A 16,196-nucleotide genomic window follows, 5' to 3' on the forward strand; every position below is an offset into this window, starting at 1 on the left:
CCACTCACACTGTCTCTGTCGAGAGAGAGAGAGAGAGAGAGAGAGAGAGAGAGAGAGAGAGAGAAAGTAAACATTAAAAAAAAAAAAATACAGGTACTAAAAAACTTTGATAGGAAAGTAGGTGGTTGAGCTGTTCTAGCGATCCATGAAAATTCATGTTTGCAAACAGCTTTTTAAACATTATATGAAATTTTTATACATATGAAGAGAAAAGTCCATGCTACTCAATAGCTGCCATTTTTGCTACATCTTGGTAGTTTTCCTGTGAGGACTACCTTGTTTTTTGCCAGTTCATCGTACTACTTGCATAGATTTACAAGGTTAAAAATAGATTTAGATGAAGATAAGAATGGGAGGTACTACGAAATCGTTTTTAAGGACCAAAGTTTTAAAGTTGACTACGTTAAAAAAAACCCAGCAGCTCCACTGTTTATTAGGACTTTATGCAAGTTACTTAACCTTTTCAAGCTTCATTTTATTAATCTGTCAAGTGAGGATCATAAAATTTATTCATTAGACTACCTTTAGGATATGTGCTGATATACTCTACAGTGTCCTGCACATAGTAAGAATTCAGCAAACAGCCATTAAGAACTAAAGATTTTCAACTTCAAAGAGACCATGAGGGGTGCCTGGGTGGTTCAGTCAGTTAAGCATCCAACTTCAGCTCAGGTCATGATCTCATGATTCTTGTGAGTTTGAGCCCCGTGTTGGGCTCTGTGCTGACAGCTCAGAGCCTGGAACCTGCTTCACATTCAGTCTCCATCTCTATCTGCCCCTCCCCTGCTCACGCTCTGTCTCTCTCTCAAAAATAAATAAACGTTAAAAAAATAAAAATAAATAAAAACCCAGAGACCATGAAAAAAAAAGAGCCATTTTAAAAATCAAAACAATCCAGGAGCCCCTGGGTGGCTTAGTCAGTTAAGTGTCTGACTTCAGCTCAGGTCATGGTCTCGTGGCTCAGAAGTTCAAGCTCCACATCGGGCTCTCCGGGCTCTCTGCTGTCAGCACGGAGCCTGCTTTGGGATCCTCTGTCTCCCTCTCTCTTTGCCCCTCCCTTGCTCGTACTCTTTCTCTCTCCCTCTCTCTCTCAAAAATATTAAAAAGTTCAGATTACCCTCTCAAAAAATATGTATTAAAGATTCCTGTTATTTAATTGGAGGAATTAAAGCATCATAAGCATGCTTCTGGTCAGTGAAACTAACAGACCAGTAACTTAAGATACTCCCAACTCTCAAGGAACTGCACCCCAGAAGTCGGATTTCAAATAATCATTGCTTTCCCAACACTTCATTCTTCCCATTCCTTCTTATCAATAAATAAAATAAATGTTCTTACTTCAACTGGGCAGCTTCTTCTTCTTGCTGACGTTTTACCTGCTCTTCTTGCTTCTTTTTCTCTTCCTCTTCATGTTTCTTTTTTTCTTCTTCCTCTTTTTTCTTTAATTCTTCCTCTGCCTTCACCTTTTCTTCTTCTTTTTTCTTTCGTTCCTTGTCTTCTTTTTTTCTCTTATCTTCTTCCAGTTTCTTCTTTTTATCTTCAGGGACCTTAATAACCTCCTTCTTGGCAGTAAGTTTGATCTCCTCTTTTGGTTTCTCCCTGCTGCTCACTGGCCGCCTTTCACTGCAGTCCTTTTCCTTGTTGTTTAGTAAAGTTTCTTTTTCTTCCATACTTGCTGGCTTTTTACGCTCAGCTGGCATTATGTTACCCAGAACAATCTGTAAGAGTAAAAGAATGTCAGTATTCTTTGTAGTATTGTAGATGCAGTGACTTTTTTTTTTTAGTAACGTGACACTGTTTTTGAAACAGAACATATTAATGCATTGTTGTGAGATATTAAATAAATGCACGCAAAATGAATATTATTTCTGTGATAAAATAACTTCCTGGTCACATTCCACATTCTATCATTATTAGCTATGCCTTTGTCTAAGTACAAACAACACAAACAAAAGTAGAGAACACAATATAATCAACCTCCCAAATTCAACCATTATCAGTTATGAAACATAGCATTTAATCATAAATACTTCAGCATGCATCTGAGAATATTGTGAATCAGGGTTTTTTTTTTTGGTTTTTTTTTTTAAGTAGGCTTCAAGCCCAACACAGAACCCAACGCGGGGCTTGAACTTACCACCCTGAAATCATGACCTCAGTTGAGATCAAGAGTCAAATGCTTGGGGCAACCTGGGTAGCTCAGTGTGGGTTAAGCATCTGACTTGAGCTCAGGTCATGATCTGCTGATTTGTGAGCTCGAGTCTCACACAGTAGGCTCTGTGCAGTCAGCACGGAGCCCGCTTCAGATCCTCTGTTCCCCTCTCTCTCTGCCCCTCCCCTCTTGTGCTCTCTCTCAAAAATAAACGTTGAAAAAAAAAAAGAGAGAGACGCTTAACTGAGCTACCCAGGCGCCTCTGAATCAGTTTCAATCCCAACATTTCACTTTGGTGAAGAGATTCTGGTGACATTATTTCATACAATGTGCAACAGAAATATTATAGCAGGAACATAAACGAGCTCCTGCCATCTATAAATGAACAGACAAGGAGCGCCTGGGTGGCTCAGTCAGTTGAGCGTCTGACTTTGGCTCAGGTCATGATCTCACGGTTTGTGAGTTCGAGCCCCACGTTGGGCTCTGTACTGACAGCTTGGGGCCTGGAGCCTGCTTCAGAGTCTGTGCCTCCCTCTCTCTCTGCTCCTCCCCTGCTCACACCCTGTCTCTCTCTCAAAAATAAAGATTAAAAAAAATTTATATAAATGAACAGACAAAATGACACAAATTCATGCCATCGTTCTCAACCTTATCAAACTTTCAAATACAGAAACCGCCAAATATCTCAAATTAGACTTTGAATCTTTTCATTAGCATCAGTCAAAATTAATCTATAAATAAACATAAGGATGATTATAGAATCTGTATATTCTGTCCTGTACCTGCCAATACAGTAACCATCAGCCCAGGGCCTCTCAGCCTCAGCATTACTGACATTTCGGGCAAGGCAATTCTTTGGGGCTTTTGTTTGGGGGGTGGGGGCTGACACTATTTTGTGCACTACATGAAGTTTAGCAGCATCCTGCCTTCTCTACTGAGGTACCAGCAGTATCTTCCCAGTTTGACAACCAAAAATTACTCCACACACTGCCAAATGTCTCCTGGGAGCAAAATCACCACCAGTTAAAAACCACTGCACTAGCCACAAGTAGCTACTTACATGCAAATTAATTAAGAGTTTGAAATTCCATTTTTCAGTCACTACCCATATTTCAAGTACTCACTTCCACATGGCTAGTGACTACCACACCAGTGCAGATACAGAATATTTTAATTATCACATTAAGTTCTACTGGATAACACAAGTCTACAGTAGATGCTCTATTAACTGGAAATAAACTGTAGAACAAAAAACTGTATTTCCCAGCAAAATTCAGCGTATTTCTTTTCAAAAAATAAATTTTCTGTGTACTAGTTTTCTAATATAATTTCTTTAATGGACAGCAATTCATGTTCTGAGTCCTAAATCATCTCAAATTGCACAGGAGAAAATCAAAATACTTTCTATTTAAGAAAGACAGAATTAAATTATTTAAACTGCTTAGTTTATTAAAAGCTAAATATACACACAGTATTCTTAATTATTTTCAAATATAGATTTTAAGTTACACCAATAAAAACTAGGTTAGCAAACAAAACATTTGCAATAATAAACATTTATTTCGTAAACACACACACATTTATTTCAGCACTCCAATAAAATGTTATCATAGAAAGAAAACCTAGGCCAATAGAAACACTTTAAGTAATTTTTGGAGGCACATTCAACACTCTATATCTTTTCTCAGCTACCTCTTCCCCTTTTTCTTTTGACTCTGCCGTCTACGTTCTATGCATTTATTTTGACGGTAACACCCAAAGGCTTTAGTTAACCTCAATGGTTTGTAACTCAGAAGGAAAGAAAGCTGTCAATCCCGTTTAGGCAATCATTAAAACACGAAAGAGCATAATTACTTATCTGTGTGGCAAGGTAGCCTTAACATTTATGCTATCTGGGAAGTGCAGCTCACACAGCTTCAAATAACCCACCTTTAATGTGAAAATACCATGCCCTAAAGCAAGCAAACTTTTAAAAGAGAATACTCATAGCTACCACTCACTGGCACCACAGTAAACATCTTACATACATTATCTCATTTAATACTAAAATCTTTATGAGGTGGGTATTATTTTCCCTATTTTATAAATGAGTAAACTGAGACTTGACCAAGTAACTTGACCAAGGCCTCCACAGCTGGTGACAGAGCAGGAATTTGAACCCATACTCTCAACTAAAGTTATTAAGAACCGTGTGTACCAAACTGTGAGGCAGAAGACTTGATCATAGATACTGACTATGACAAATCATACAATAACGTATCTGAATAAAGAGTCCCTAATAGCAGTTTTTACATTATGTTTTTAACTTTTGGCAGATATTAGCGAAAACATACAGGGATGATAATTCCTAAGGTAGCAATACAATCTTACTTAGATTGTCATTATATGCAAAATAGAATACTGTTTATATATAGAGTTTGGATTTTCTGAAATGAAGTATCAACAAGCGACATTTCAGTAATACAAGGAACTACACACAATAAAAAGAACGGCATCGGGGCGCCTGGGTGGCTCAGTCGGTTAAGCTGCCGACTTCGGCTCAGGTCATGATCTCGCGGTCCGTGAGTTCAAGCCCCGCATCGGGTTCTGTGCTGACAGCTCAGAGCCTGGAGCCTGTTTCAGATTCTGTGTCTCCCTCTCTCTGACCCTCCCCCATTCATGCTCTGTCTCTCTCTGTCTCAAAAATAAATAAACGTTAAAAAAAAAATTTTTTTTTAAAAAGAACGGCATCAAAATTTACAAGTAATGTCTCATTTATCAAGGTAAGACTACATATTAAGTTCTACAAAAACATTAAGAAATTCACTTAGAATCTGACAAATTCATAAAGGATCATTTGTTAGCTTAACAGAGTTTCCTAAACTTCTGTGACTCTACAGTACTCATTTATTCAATAAATGTTTAAGTGCCTACTATATCAAACTGTAGTAGGCACTCATGAATTGGTCCTGCTCTACAGCATGATAAAACAGATTCTCAGTAAGACTCTTAAGTCTTGGTACTGATAGATTCTTTGAATCCCCTCATCTTTGTATGACAAACACACCCAGAGTACACTTGGAACTAAATTTCAGTGAACAAAAAAATGTGATGAAAATGGAAAGGCTCATGTAAAGACGGCAGTGCAACATGTGAAAATAACACAGGCTCTGAAATCAGACGCTTACTCTGCAACCTGCTAGCTATAGGAACTGGGCAACTTCTCTGAGTCTACCCATTGATAAAATGGAGGCACTGCTACCTCTCTCAGAGAATTCTTAAACTACTAACAGAGAGACAATTCTTAAACTACTAACCAAGCAGCTAGCATCCAGAAGGCGTTCAATAAATGTTTATTCTTTCACACTGAACACTGAAAAGTTCGCTGGAAGACGAGAGTTTTTAGGGTTAGGACTACTAGACTTTCTCCACTCCAATTCTCAATTTTTACACTGACATGACAGCAGAAGAGTGACCCATCCAATTACACTGGTTTAATGGCTGAGTCAAGCCTCACTGTCCAGTGCTCTTCTCCACTAAATGCCCTGACTCAAGATTTTAAAAGCCAAATTTACAAACAACATAATTTAGATCAGTACGCACTTGTACTGTCAATTAAACTGTATTCAGTGAAATGCCAAAATTTAAAATATTTTGATAAATCCATGCTTTAATAAACAGCCAAATATTGTATCTGAAGTGCTTCAAAAAGTTTTTCAAGTAGAAACTAAAATTTTAAATAGACTGCATCTTAAAATAATCAAGATAAATACGAGTGACCTTTTAATTCGAATATGATTCGCTTACAAATTACGGCGTACAATCACAGCCAGTCCTTAAAAGGAAACCATGCTTTTAAAACCACCTTCCTAGCTCCCCGAGTAGAGTCCTGGCTCTTGGGTTGTATATTTTAGTTGGTTTTCTAAAAATACTCTCGATGCCTAAAAGAAAGTAAAACTACCTTATTAGTTAGTAAAACAAGGATCAATGGAGTGTACTGGGGGGGCAGAACGCAGAGAAAGGGATGCTTCCCTTTTAAAGATATCCCTTTAACAAAGTACCATATGGATTATGTATGAAATCACAATCAGACTGCTCTGAAAATATTTCAGAGTTAGACAATGCTGTTTTACCTTTTAATTCTTTATTATTCAAAATGTTCTATGGGCAGAATAGCACCGGGGCATTATCTCCCAGTCTCTGGCTTTACAAAACGTCCTTCCTATCAAGGACTCATTCAAAGTTTTTACAGATTTCACCAGAGTTCAAAACTGGTTTTCTCGAGGAGTTGTACATTTCTTACAAACACCTGAAACTACGATAAACGAGAAGGGTGATGGTTTTACTTTGGTCGGCTGCATCACTACATACGGGTCCTCAAAGAGCAAGCGGGCAGGTGGTCCGGTTCACTGTGTACCCCCAAGATCCTAAGGTGGTTCTGCTCGGCCAACCTGACGACCAAATACCCCGTGATGATCTCCTTAGTTCAGAAGTACCAACGAGAGTAAGTACTAGGAGCCTTGGGACGAAGCCAAAGGAAGAACCCTCAGTCTATGTGACTAAACAGAAGTGGAGCAAATAAATAACCCATGCCCACCATTCCCAAACACGCCGAAACCCCTTCCCCTCCACACACATGTCCCACAAACCCCTGCTCCGGCGGCACATTCCCATACCCAACACGCTTCCCCGCCACAACTCCCTTTCCCACGGGTAGCCACGGTCACCTTCGCGGACCATCCTCGCCCCAACCCCAACTTCTCACCCCACACTCCCTCACCACCCGAGACCGGGACTCTCCGACAGGTCTCCCTACTCCACATCCTCCCACACACGCACCCTCCCCACTTCCTCGCCCTCGCTTCCCTCCCGGCTCCCGAAGAGCTTTCCCCAACCTCCCCTCGCGCCACTCCACACCCCCAAACACCCTCACCCCGCCACAGCAGGCTCCCCGCCTTCAGCCCCGAGGCCCAGCCTGGGCATGTGGGGCAGACACCCCCTCGGCCGCCCCTCATGTCTGCCCCGGGCCGGGGGCGCCCGCGGTGATGGGAGCCTCCGGGAGAGGGGTCTGAGAAGGACGACGCCGGAGCTGCGGTCCGTGTACTGCTCGCCGCCCCCGGAGCGCTGGGGTGCGGAGTCGCCTCTTGGGTCCCTCGGGGAGTAGGAGTCCAGGCCGGTGCCCCCCAGTCCCGCTTCCTCCCGATCGTTGGAGCGGAGGGGAAGGAGGTTCCCCGGGACTCACCTCGAGCCTGTTGTCAACATTAGCCCCGGGTTTCCCAGCACCAACTCCAGCGCTCGGGCTCTCCCCTCCCCTCCCCCCACCTATCTCGCAGCCGAGGGCCCGCCTTCCCTCAGCTCCCCCTCCTCCCTCCGCCCGCCGGCCCTCCCGCCCGCCACTCACCAGCGCGGCCAGGCAGCGAGTGGGGGCGGGGCGGAGGGTGGGGGAAAGGAAAAAGCCGTCCACGCACTTGCCTGATCGCAAACTGTCCGGGTCTCCATTCCGCCGGCATAACGATGCCCTTGGCTTAACTCTGGGGTGGCGGATCGCGAGAAAAGACTCATAGATGTGCGACGCACAAAGCGGCTAGTTCAAATGGTCTACTCGATGAGAGGAGCGAGTTTTTCAGACAGGCAACAAATAGGGCAGCCACAACCAGCACCACAAGCCAGGTCCCCAGCGGAGGGGAGGAGTGTTACAAGGACCGAAGGCAGGAAGTGGATTGGTCGCCTGGAAAGGGAAAGCGCCTGAATTAGAGATGCGCAGGCGCAGGTACTGCGGGCCGGAGGGGAGGAGGTGGGGGGGGGTAGCTAGAATGGGGTGGGGTGGAGCTAACAGGAGGTAAGGAAGGGTGGTGGAACAGTAGGAGAATTACGGAGCGCCGTTAAGGACAAGTTTGGCCACGTGATCCTCAGGGGAGTTTCCAGGAGCGAACGTAAGGAAGAGGTCTAAGAAGGGAAAGTTTGATTGGACTAATTCAAGGGGTGAGGTTGAAGACTTAGGAAGTTAGAAACTGGAGAAGCTAAAGAATATGGCTGGTGAAGAAGGTACAGGTTGGTTAGGAATGGGTCTAGGTTTAAGAGTGCCCTAGAAAGACTACTAAAGTCCCGTGGGGGGATTTCCAGAAGCAGTTTTTAGGTGTTCCACGTAAAAACAACCCAGAGTGAAGAAGAATCAAGGTTTTTTCTCAACAGGTCTTAGAAGGTACCCTGTTCTAGCAAACGATTTTAAAAATTACAATGAAATGACCTCCATGAAGTCATTATTGTAGTCACAATTGGCTAGTCTTGTCATTTCTTCCGAATGTGAAACGAAGTCAGCTTCTTAAAATGGGTATTAGTTTATCGACACAACTTAATTGAGTTTGTGTATCCGGCCTCCGATTTTTATTGAAACTGTGCCTGGATCTGCCAACATGATTTCACCGGGTGTTCGTACAGGTTGGCTTTGGCTGATCAGGAGCCAAAGGAACAAAGGTGCCAAACTGGTCTTGATTCTTGCTTGACATGTGGCGCCCCACCCGATATACAAGCCCACAAAATGAGCTGCTACCAACCTCAACTACTTGAGGAAGGTCTAGGTTCACTTATATTCAGCTTTTGCCCATTTGCTTCTATTTACTATTTTCCTATCCCGTTTAGCTTGCAAATTGCCTTCACAAGTTAAGTGTTAATGTTTCCTGTACTTAATTTTTTTTCCCCCAAACACTGCCAAGAGGTCAATCATTTAAAGGGTAGTGAAAGAGAAAGACAGTACTACAATTCTGTACCTCTGATAAACAGGAGAGAACTGTCCCAAAACACCTTACTGGGGATGACCACCAGTGTTCTTTTCAAAAGTATTTCTCATTTTGTCTGGCTACCCTAAGAAAATTTGCCTATGCTGTTAATAAATAAATTCTGCTTATCCTAACTGAAGTCAACTTTTGCCTTTCATCGAGTATTAAAAGGAAACCAACTGAATACATGGGATCAAAAAAGAGGAGAGCATTAAAAAAAAATTTTTTTTTCCAGATGCAGTGCTCGAACCCACAAACTGTGAGACCATGACCTGAGCTGAAGTCAGATGCTTATCGGACTGAGTCACCTAGGCGCCCCAAGAGGAGAGCATTTTTATGGAGATTTTGCTTATTTTAAATTTGTTTTAAGTAATAATCATAATAATACTGTTGGTAAGTATTAGGATTCTCATTTTACAGAAACTGAGTCACAGAAAGATTAATTTGATACCACAAAACTAGTAAGCATAGCATTATATGCAAATCTAACTGAAAACCCAAGATATTTTTGATGTATCCGACTGCCTTTATGCCTAGACTTTTTCATAAACTGAAAATGCTCCCCATTGTTTTCTTTCCAAAGAAAGATGTCAAAAGCCACTGGAGCCTTCTAATGTGGGGTATCATTGCAATCTGTAACTGCAAGAAATACATTTCTCTGAAGAAGCCATCATTTTTGCATTCTAATAATTCAAACTTCACTTTTTCAGTAACTACATTATATTTAGCTTTTAAGGGTTTAGATATATCATTATTTGAGAAAATTCTAAAAAATGCCTTTTCCTTTTTGCCTGTTGACAGAACTGTATGATATGAAAAAAGAAAAAACTGATATGTATATATATATTTACATGATACTATTTTCTATTTAAGGGGCGCTTGGGTGGCTCACTTGGTTAAGCGTCCAACTTCGGCTCAGGTCCTGATTCCACAGTTCATGAGTTCAAGCCCCACATCAGGCTCTCTGCTGTCAGCAGAGTCTGCTTCGGATCCTCTGTCTCCCTCTCACTCTGCCCTCCCCTACTCACTCTCTCTCTCTCAAAAATAAATAAACATTAAATGTTTTTAAATCCAGTTATAATGCTGCTTCTCAGAAGAAAGCAAACGCGAAAGAAAGGGATTACAATATCAGGGCAGGACAAATCCTAAATTTAAAAAAAACACCTCATGTGAGATGAACTGCCTGGTGCTCTGCCAGAAATAATGCTGTATCTTGAACAAATCCATCTGTCTTTTAGATGCTAATGTCCAGTTTGACTAAGCTAGTTGAAGCTACCTGTTTCTTTGAGCACCCACCTCTTCAAAGTATATGGTGGAAATTTGTCAAACAACTTTACCTTTGTCTCTCTACTTAATAGTTTCTCGAATGTGTTGTGATATATTCATTCAATAAGAAATATTTAAGTGAGGGTACATTTAAGCAAATGTAAATATCACATATATGAAACATAACAGTACTAGTTACCAAATCATTGAGATATCTCATGGGACTGGAAGATTGAAAATCAGTTCACTAATACTGCCTTCTATTAATTTGACCAAAATGGAAATGAAGCAATGTGAGCTTACTCTTTTTTTTTTCTTAGTTTTGATAAATATGTGAGTCAAAAAAGCAAAATAAATCACAAGATTTTATGAAGTGCTTAGAACAGCGCCTAACAAATTAGTGAAAGTCCTGTAAATGAGATTATAATCTAATGAAGGAGCTGGATAGTAAATAAGCAAAAAGTTAAAAAGGTTGGAATATATGTGGCAAAGGAAATAAACAGGGTAATATAATGGAGAGTAACTGGAGAGAAAGAAGAGGCTGGCTATTGTAGAGTGGTCAGGAAAGGCTTCTGTAATGATACAAAATTTGAGCTAAAACCTGAAGAATTGAAAGGTTCAAGTTTGCAACTTGATATATAGATATCCAATGGGCAGAGAGGAGGGTTGTGGCATAGACGTGACAATTAGAGCATCATCAGCATTGCTAGTATTCAAGGTCATAAGAAAGAATGAGTTCACCAAAGAAAATGTAATAAGAGGAGAGGGTCCAGGATTAAGCTCTGAGAAACTTCCAAATATAGTGGTTAGGTCTCTAAAAAGGAGGAGTAAAGAAAGGGAAAACCTGGAGAGTGCAGTGTCACGAAAACCCCAAAAAAGAAGCATCAGGAAAGGAAAAGTGGTTAACTGTCTAAAATATTGTTAAGAGAACATAATATGGGGACAGAGAAGGGCTCATTGGATTGGCACTATAGAGATCAATATTGACTTTGTAGGTGGCAGTTCAATGAAATAATGGGGACAGATTTGGAATGGTTCAGGACTAAGTTAGGGATGGGAAAAGTGAAGACAGGTATTTGAGAAACTATTGTGAAGAGCCACAGAAAAATATAACTGGAGGAGATTATGGGAGGATTTTGTTTTGTGTTTTTTACATTTATATCTTTTTTGTATTTTTTTATGAGAGATATAGAGGAAGTTTATTAATGGGAATGATCCAATAGGGACAGAAATATTAATGATACAGGAGACAGAAAGAAGGTAACAAAGGAGCAAAATCCTTGTGGTAAAAAGGAATGGAATCTAAAGTACAAGCAGGAGTGCCTTTGATAGCAGTGGCATTTCTACAAGATATTAAGAGAAGACAGAGAAGATGGATGCATGGACAGGTAGGCTTGTAGACTTGGAAGGGGGATTATAAAGAACTTCCTCCTTGATCATTCCTGTTTTCTCAATGAAATTGGAGGCAAGGTCATCAGCTAAGAGTGAGGTGAGGGAGAGACTGGGGGAGGTTTGAAATAAGAGGGGAAAGTAGGAAAGAGACACCTTAAAGAGTGTGAAAGCAATGGAGATGCATACTAAGGATTGTTGCTGACACACTACTCGATGTTTCTGATCATGAATTTAAAGTAAAACCATCCAGCCTACATATGCCAATTTCTCAAGAAGAGATGAACAGTTCGTTTTTTTGTTGTTTTGGGTTTGTTTGTTTGTTTTCCATGAGAGGGATGACAAGGAAAGAAAAGAGTAAGGGGATTGTGTGTTTGCAAGAGAGTGATAATCATGAAGGATCATGGGTATGAAGGGAAGTTAAGGGGAACAAGATGTGAGTGTGCATAGGGTTAACATATTGACAGGAGTAGAGGTTGCAAAGAAAATGGTGACCAAAAAACTGTTTAATAACAAAAACTCAACTGAGTCTATTTGGAAGATCTAATTGGCTTTATTAAATGATTCATGAATTGGGCAGTATACCATCTAGGAAATAGGAAAAAAAAGCTCCATCAAGCTGTAGAAAAGAGACAGTTGGTTTTTTTGTATTTTTTTAAATGTTTATTTTCTTAAGAGAGAGAGAGACAGAGCATGAGCAGGGGTGGGGCAGAGAGAGAGGGAGACACAGAATTTGAAGCAGGCTCCAGGCTCTGAGCTGTCAGCACAGAACCTGATGTGGGCCTCGAACCCATGAACCGTGAGGTCATGACCTGAGCCAAAGTCGGATCCTTAACCAACTGAGTCACCCAGATACCCCAAAAAGAGACCGTTTTTTTGCTTTGTTTTGGTTTGTTTTTTCTAAGTTTACTTATTTATTTATTTATATGTATATAATTTATTGTCAAATTGGCTTACATACCCAATGCTCATCCCAACAAGTGCCCTCCTCGACGCCCATCACCCATTTTCCCTCTCCCCAACCCCGTCATCTACCCTTAGTCTGTTCTCATATTTAAGAGTCTCTTGTGGTTTGCCTCCCTCCCTCTCTGTATTTATAAAGAGACAGTTTTTAAAGGCAGAGAGTGAAATAAAGGAAATTATTAGCAAAGAATGCACTGTTTTAGGCAAGGTCACCCTTGTAAGGGGAGGAATATGAGTATATTCCTAGTGCTGACCAGGAAATTCCATGGTGACTGGTTAAAGGCTACACTCCTGTGAGGACTGCAACTGCATTAGGTAGTTAGTCTTGGTTTTCTGATATGAGGCCTTCACCTAAGTGACGCCATTTGGGCCCCGTGGTTTGCTTCTTAACAAAACCAAGAACATCAGTGAATTAAAGGGGATAGGAGAGGACATCAGAATGTGGTTCTGGAGAGCTGCGGTAGCTGGGAGTAGAGACGAACAAGTCCAGAAGAGCTGAGGGCTTTTAAAGAGGATGGAAGAGAACTAGTTTAAAAGCCACCACGGAAAGCAAGACACGTGCATCTCTGAAGTCAGACTGCGTGAATTCAAATTCTAGTTCCAAAATACACCAGCTATTTGAGCTTGGGCTAATATTTTAACCAGTTTTTTTTTTTTTTTTTTCTTTAGCCAGTTTAGATCACAGCTTTTAATTCTTAAAAATCTTGATAATAACAGTACTTTTTCATAGGGTTTTGTGAACAGTAAATGAGGTAATTCAAATAAAAGCACTTAGCTCACAGTATATGCTCTGTGTTAGTTGTACTAAATCATTTCAGAAATATTAAACACAGTCATCTAAAGGATGTAATTGGCCTTGCAGTTCATATAAGTAGTGTTTCAACACATCTTTCCTTGCCTTAATGCAACTATGACACCATTGCACCTGAAACCTTTTACACCAAGCATTGGAAATCTTGTGCTAAGAAGATGCACTTAAAATGAAAATTAAAAATAAAAGGGGGAAAATCAGATCATCACAATGTACACCTTAAATATTTTACAATTTTATTTTTCAATTCTACCCCAATAAAGCTGGGAGGCCAGCAGGGGAAAAAAAGGAAGAGATTTCTCAGCTGTTGTAACCAATAAAGGCAGAGGTTTGTAAATATCTTTTTTTTAATATGTACTTTTAATTTTTTTAATGTTTATTTGTTTTTGAGAGAGAGAGAGAGCGCGAACGAGCACGAGTGGGGGATGGGCAGAGAGAGAGGGAGACACAGAATCCAAAACACGCTCCAGGCTCTGAGCTGTCAGCACAGAACCCCACACAAGGCTCGAACTCACAAGCTGTGAAATCATGACCTGAGCTGAAGTCAGATGCTTAACCGACTGAGCCACCGGGGGGGTCCCTGTAAATATTGTTTCTAATTCTGGTTTTACTTCAGTGTGTCCAGCAGAATAACCAATCTCAATATTTGGGGGGAGGGAACTAATGAGTAAGTGGTAAGAAAGCTAATCCCAGGTCATCTAATTGTCTTAATTTAGTTCCTGAACTATATTTCTAAGTCTTTGCCGTGGGACAGCTGTGATGAAATATTCCACATATACTTCAAACCTAAAATGTTCAAAATTGGACTTCATGTTGGTCTGCAACTCCACTACTTCTTTTTTCATTTTTATTCTCTCAGTTAATGGTGCTAAAGGGCATCAGAATATGCCACGCCAAAATATGGCACTTCAGCATGACCGTTATTTTCAGCTGAAGACAATTGAGAATCAACAGCTTCAGGAAGAATTCTCTAGAACTCCCCTTATCTGCATAAAAGCAGTGCATGAATTTCCCTTTGTGAAGGTTTCTGCCCCCACCCCCAACTCCTGTATCAGGAAGAAGAGAGGGACTCTTATCACTGGTGATAGTCAACACCCAGAAGCGTTTGCATAAACAGATCAACCACAACAACCCTTATCTTCTATCAGTTTCCCCATGTATTTCCAAGTCACTTCCCCACACTGTGTCATCCCTTGAAGCCCAAGCCCCTTCCCCTTTGTTACAATGATGCACAAACCTTGAGTCTAACTGCTTCTTTGTGTTTTACTTCTTTTTGGTGAATTCTTGTGCATGTAAATATTAATAAAAATAGTGTGTCTTTTCTCCTGTTAATCTTTTGTTAGCTTAATTCACAATTCCAAATGAAGAACATAGAGGAAAAGGTTTTCTCTGGTAGTTAGGTAGTCCTTATTCCTCACCCCTTGTCCAAATACAATCTGCATGTCTCAGAAAGATAGGGGCACCTGGGTGGCTCAGTCAGTTGGGCGTCCGACTTCGGCCCAGGTCATGATCTCCTGGTTTGTGGGTTCGAGCCCCGCATCGGGCTCTGTGCTGACAGCTCAGAACCTGGAGCCTGCTTTGAATTCTGTGTCTCCCTCTCTCTCTGCCCCACCCCCACTCAGGCTCTGTCTCTGTCTCTCAAAAATAAATAAACATTGAAAAAGAATAAAAAGAAAGAAAGATCTTGCCTGGGTCCTCACCCATCTCCCCACCCCCACAGCCTCAGTTCATACCCACATAATTTAAACCCACACTGCTGGCAACCATCTCTTAGTTCTCCTGCCTAATTGCTTCTAGTCTTCTCCACTTCCGACCTCAGAGGGTCTTAGATCATTTAACTCCCCTTAGTGGCAATCATCCCCAAACTTCTTTGATCATACAATCATATGGGGAGGGGAGGAGGGCATCCTCCCAAAGCATGTATATTTACTTCAATACAAACTGTGTATATATGTAATACTACACAAATATAGCCCCCCCCCAATAGAAAAGGTAAGAATAAAAAACCCACAGAAATTCTAATATTTTTGCCTAAGTAAATCATCTTGCATACCCCTTTGTGCCAGTCTACTTTGGAAGCCACTGACATATGAGGTAAAACTCAGAGTCTTTAGCAGGAGCCCCTAAGAATGCATACCTTTTGCCTATAGATCTAGTCTCACTTCCTGCTATTTTCCCCACAGGTCTAAGTTCTAGCCATAATAAATAACCTGCACAGACTAGACTTCCTCTTCCCTTAGTGCACATATTATGCTTTGGTCTAGAATGCCCTTTCTCCCGTGAATGTGTTCTAATTAGGAGTTCAAGCATCGTTTCCCCGGGGAAGGGATTCTTTATCACCACCAGCCCACATATATCCAATTAGGTCCCTGGCCCTACCTGGTTTCCATAGTAGCCTCTGAACATCTCTGTTATAACATTCATTATATTATATTGAAGTAATCTGTTTATATTTGTTTTCTCATTAAAACTGTGAGCTCCTTGAATATATGATTTATAGCTTCTTAATCTTTGTGTCCTGGGGCCACAGAAGGCATTTAATACTATTTTGATAGAAGAATTATTAAGTGAATTAATAGGAAGGGGATTAGAATATTCCACTCCAAAATATGCCACTTTGGCATACAAATTATTTTGAGCTGAAAGCAATTGAGAATCAACAGGCACAAAGAAGCCGCCTCGGGCCTTCCATTATCTGACTGAAAGTAGAAACCTCTATGAAATGAGGGCTTCCATTGATCTTCTCTCTGAGAGATCTGTGACCATGAAGAAGATGGAAAGTTGACACCAAGATGAGTCTGAACAAACAAACCTTACTAAAACAGGCCTTATGTTCCATTAGTTTCCACATATATTTACC

The 16,196-nt window shown here is 40.9% G+C and overlaps 1 protein-coding gene across 1 annotated transcript in view; it reads right to left on the bottom strand.

The window, feature by feature from the left end:
- UPF2 (UPF2 regulator of nonsense mediated mRNA decay) overlaps positions 1 to 7,530 on the bottom strand; it is a 110,991-nt gene extending 103,461 nt beyond the window's left edge. Inside the window, exons 1-2 of the mRNA XM_043563779.1 lie at positions 7,374 to 7,530; positions 1,339 to 1,718 (exon numbers count right to left, since the gene is read on the bottom strand). Coding sequence (XP_043419714.1) covers positions 1,339 to 1,700 — 362 coding nt within the window. The 5' untranslated portion in view covers positions 1,701 to 1,718; positions 7,374 to 7,530. The remainder of the gene's footprint in view (positions 1 to 1,338; positions 1,719 to 7,373) is intronic.
- Positions 7,531 to 16,196: the final 8,666 nt, after the last annotated feature.

The sequence above is a fragment of the Prionailurus bengalensis genome, chromosome B4 (assembly GCF_016509475.1).
Source record: "Prionailurus bengalensis isolate Pbe53 chromosome B4, Fcat_Pben_1.1_paternal_pri, whole genome shotgun sequence".
NCBI lineage: Eukaryota > Metazoa > Chordata > Mammalia > Carnivora > Felidae > Prionailurus > Prionailurus bengalensis.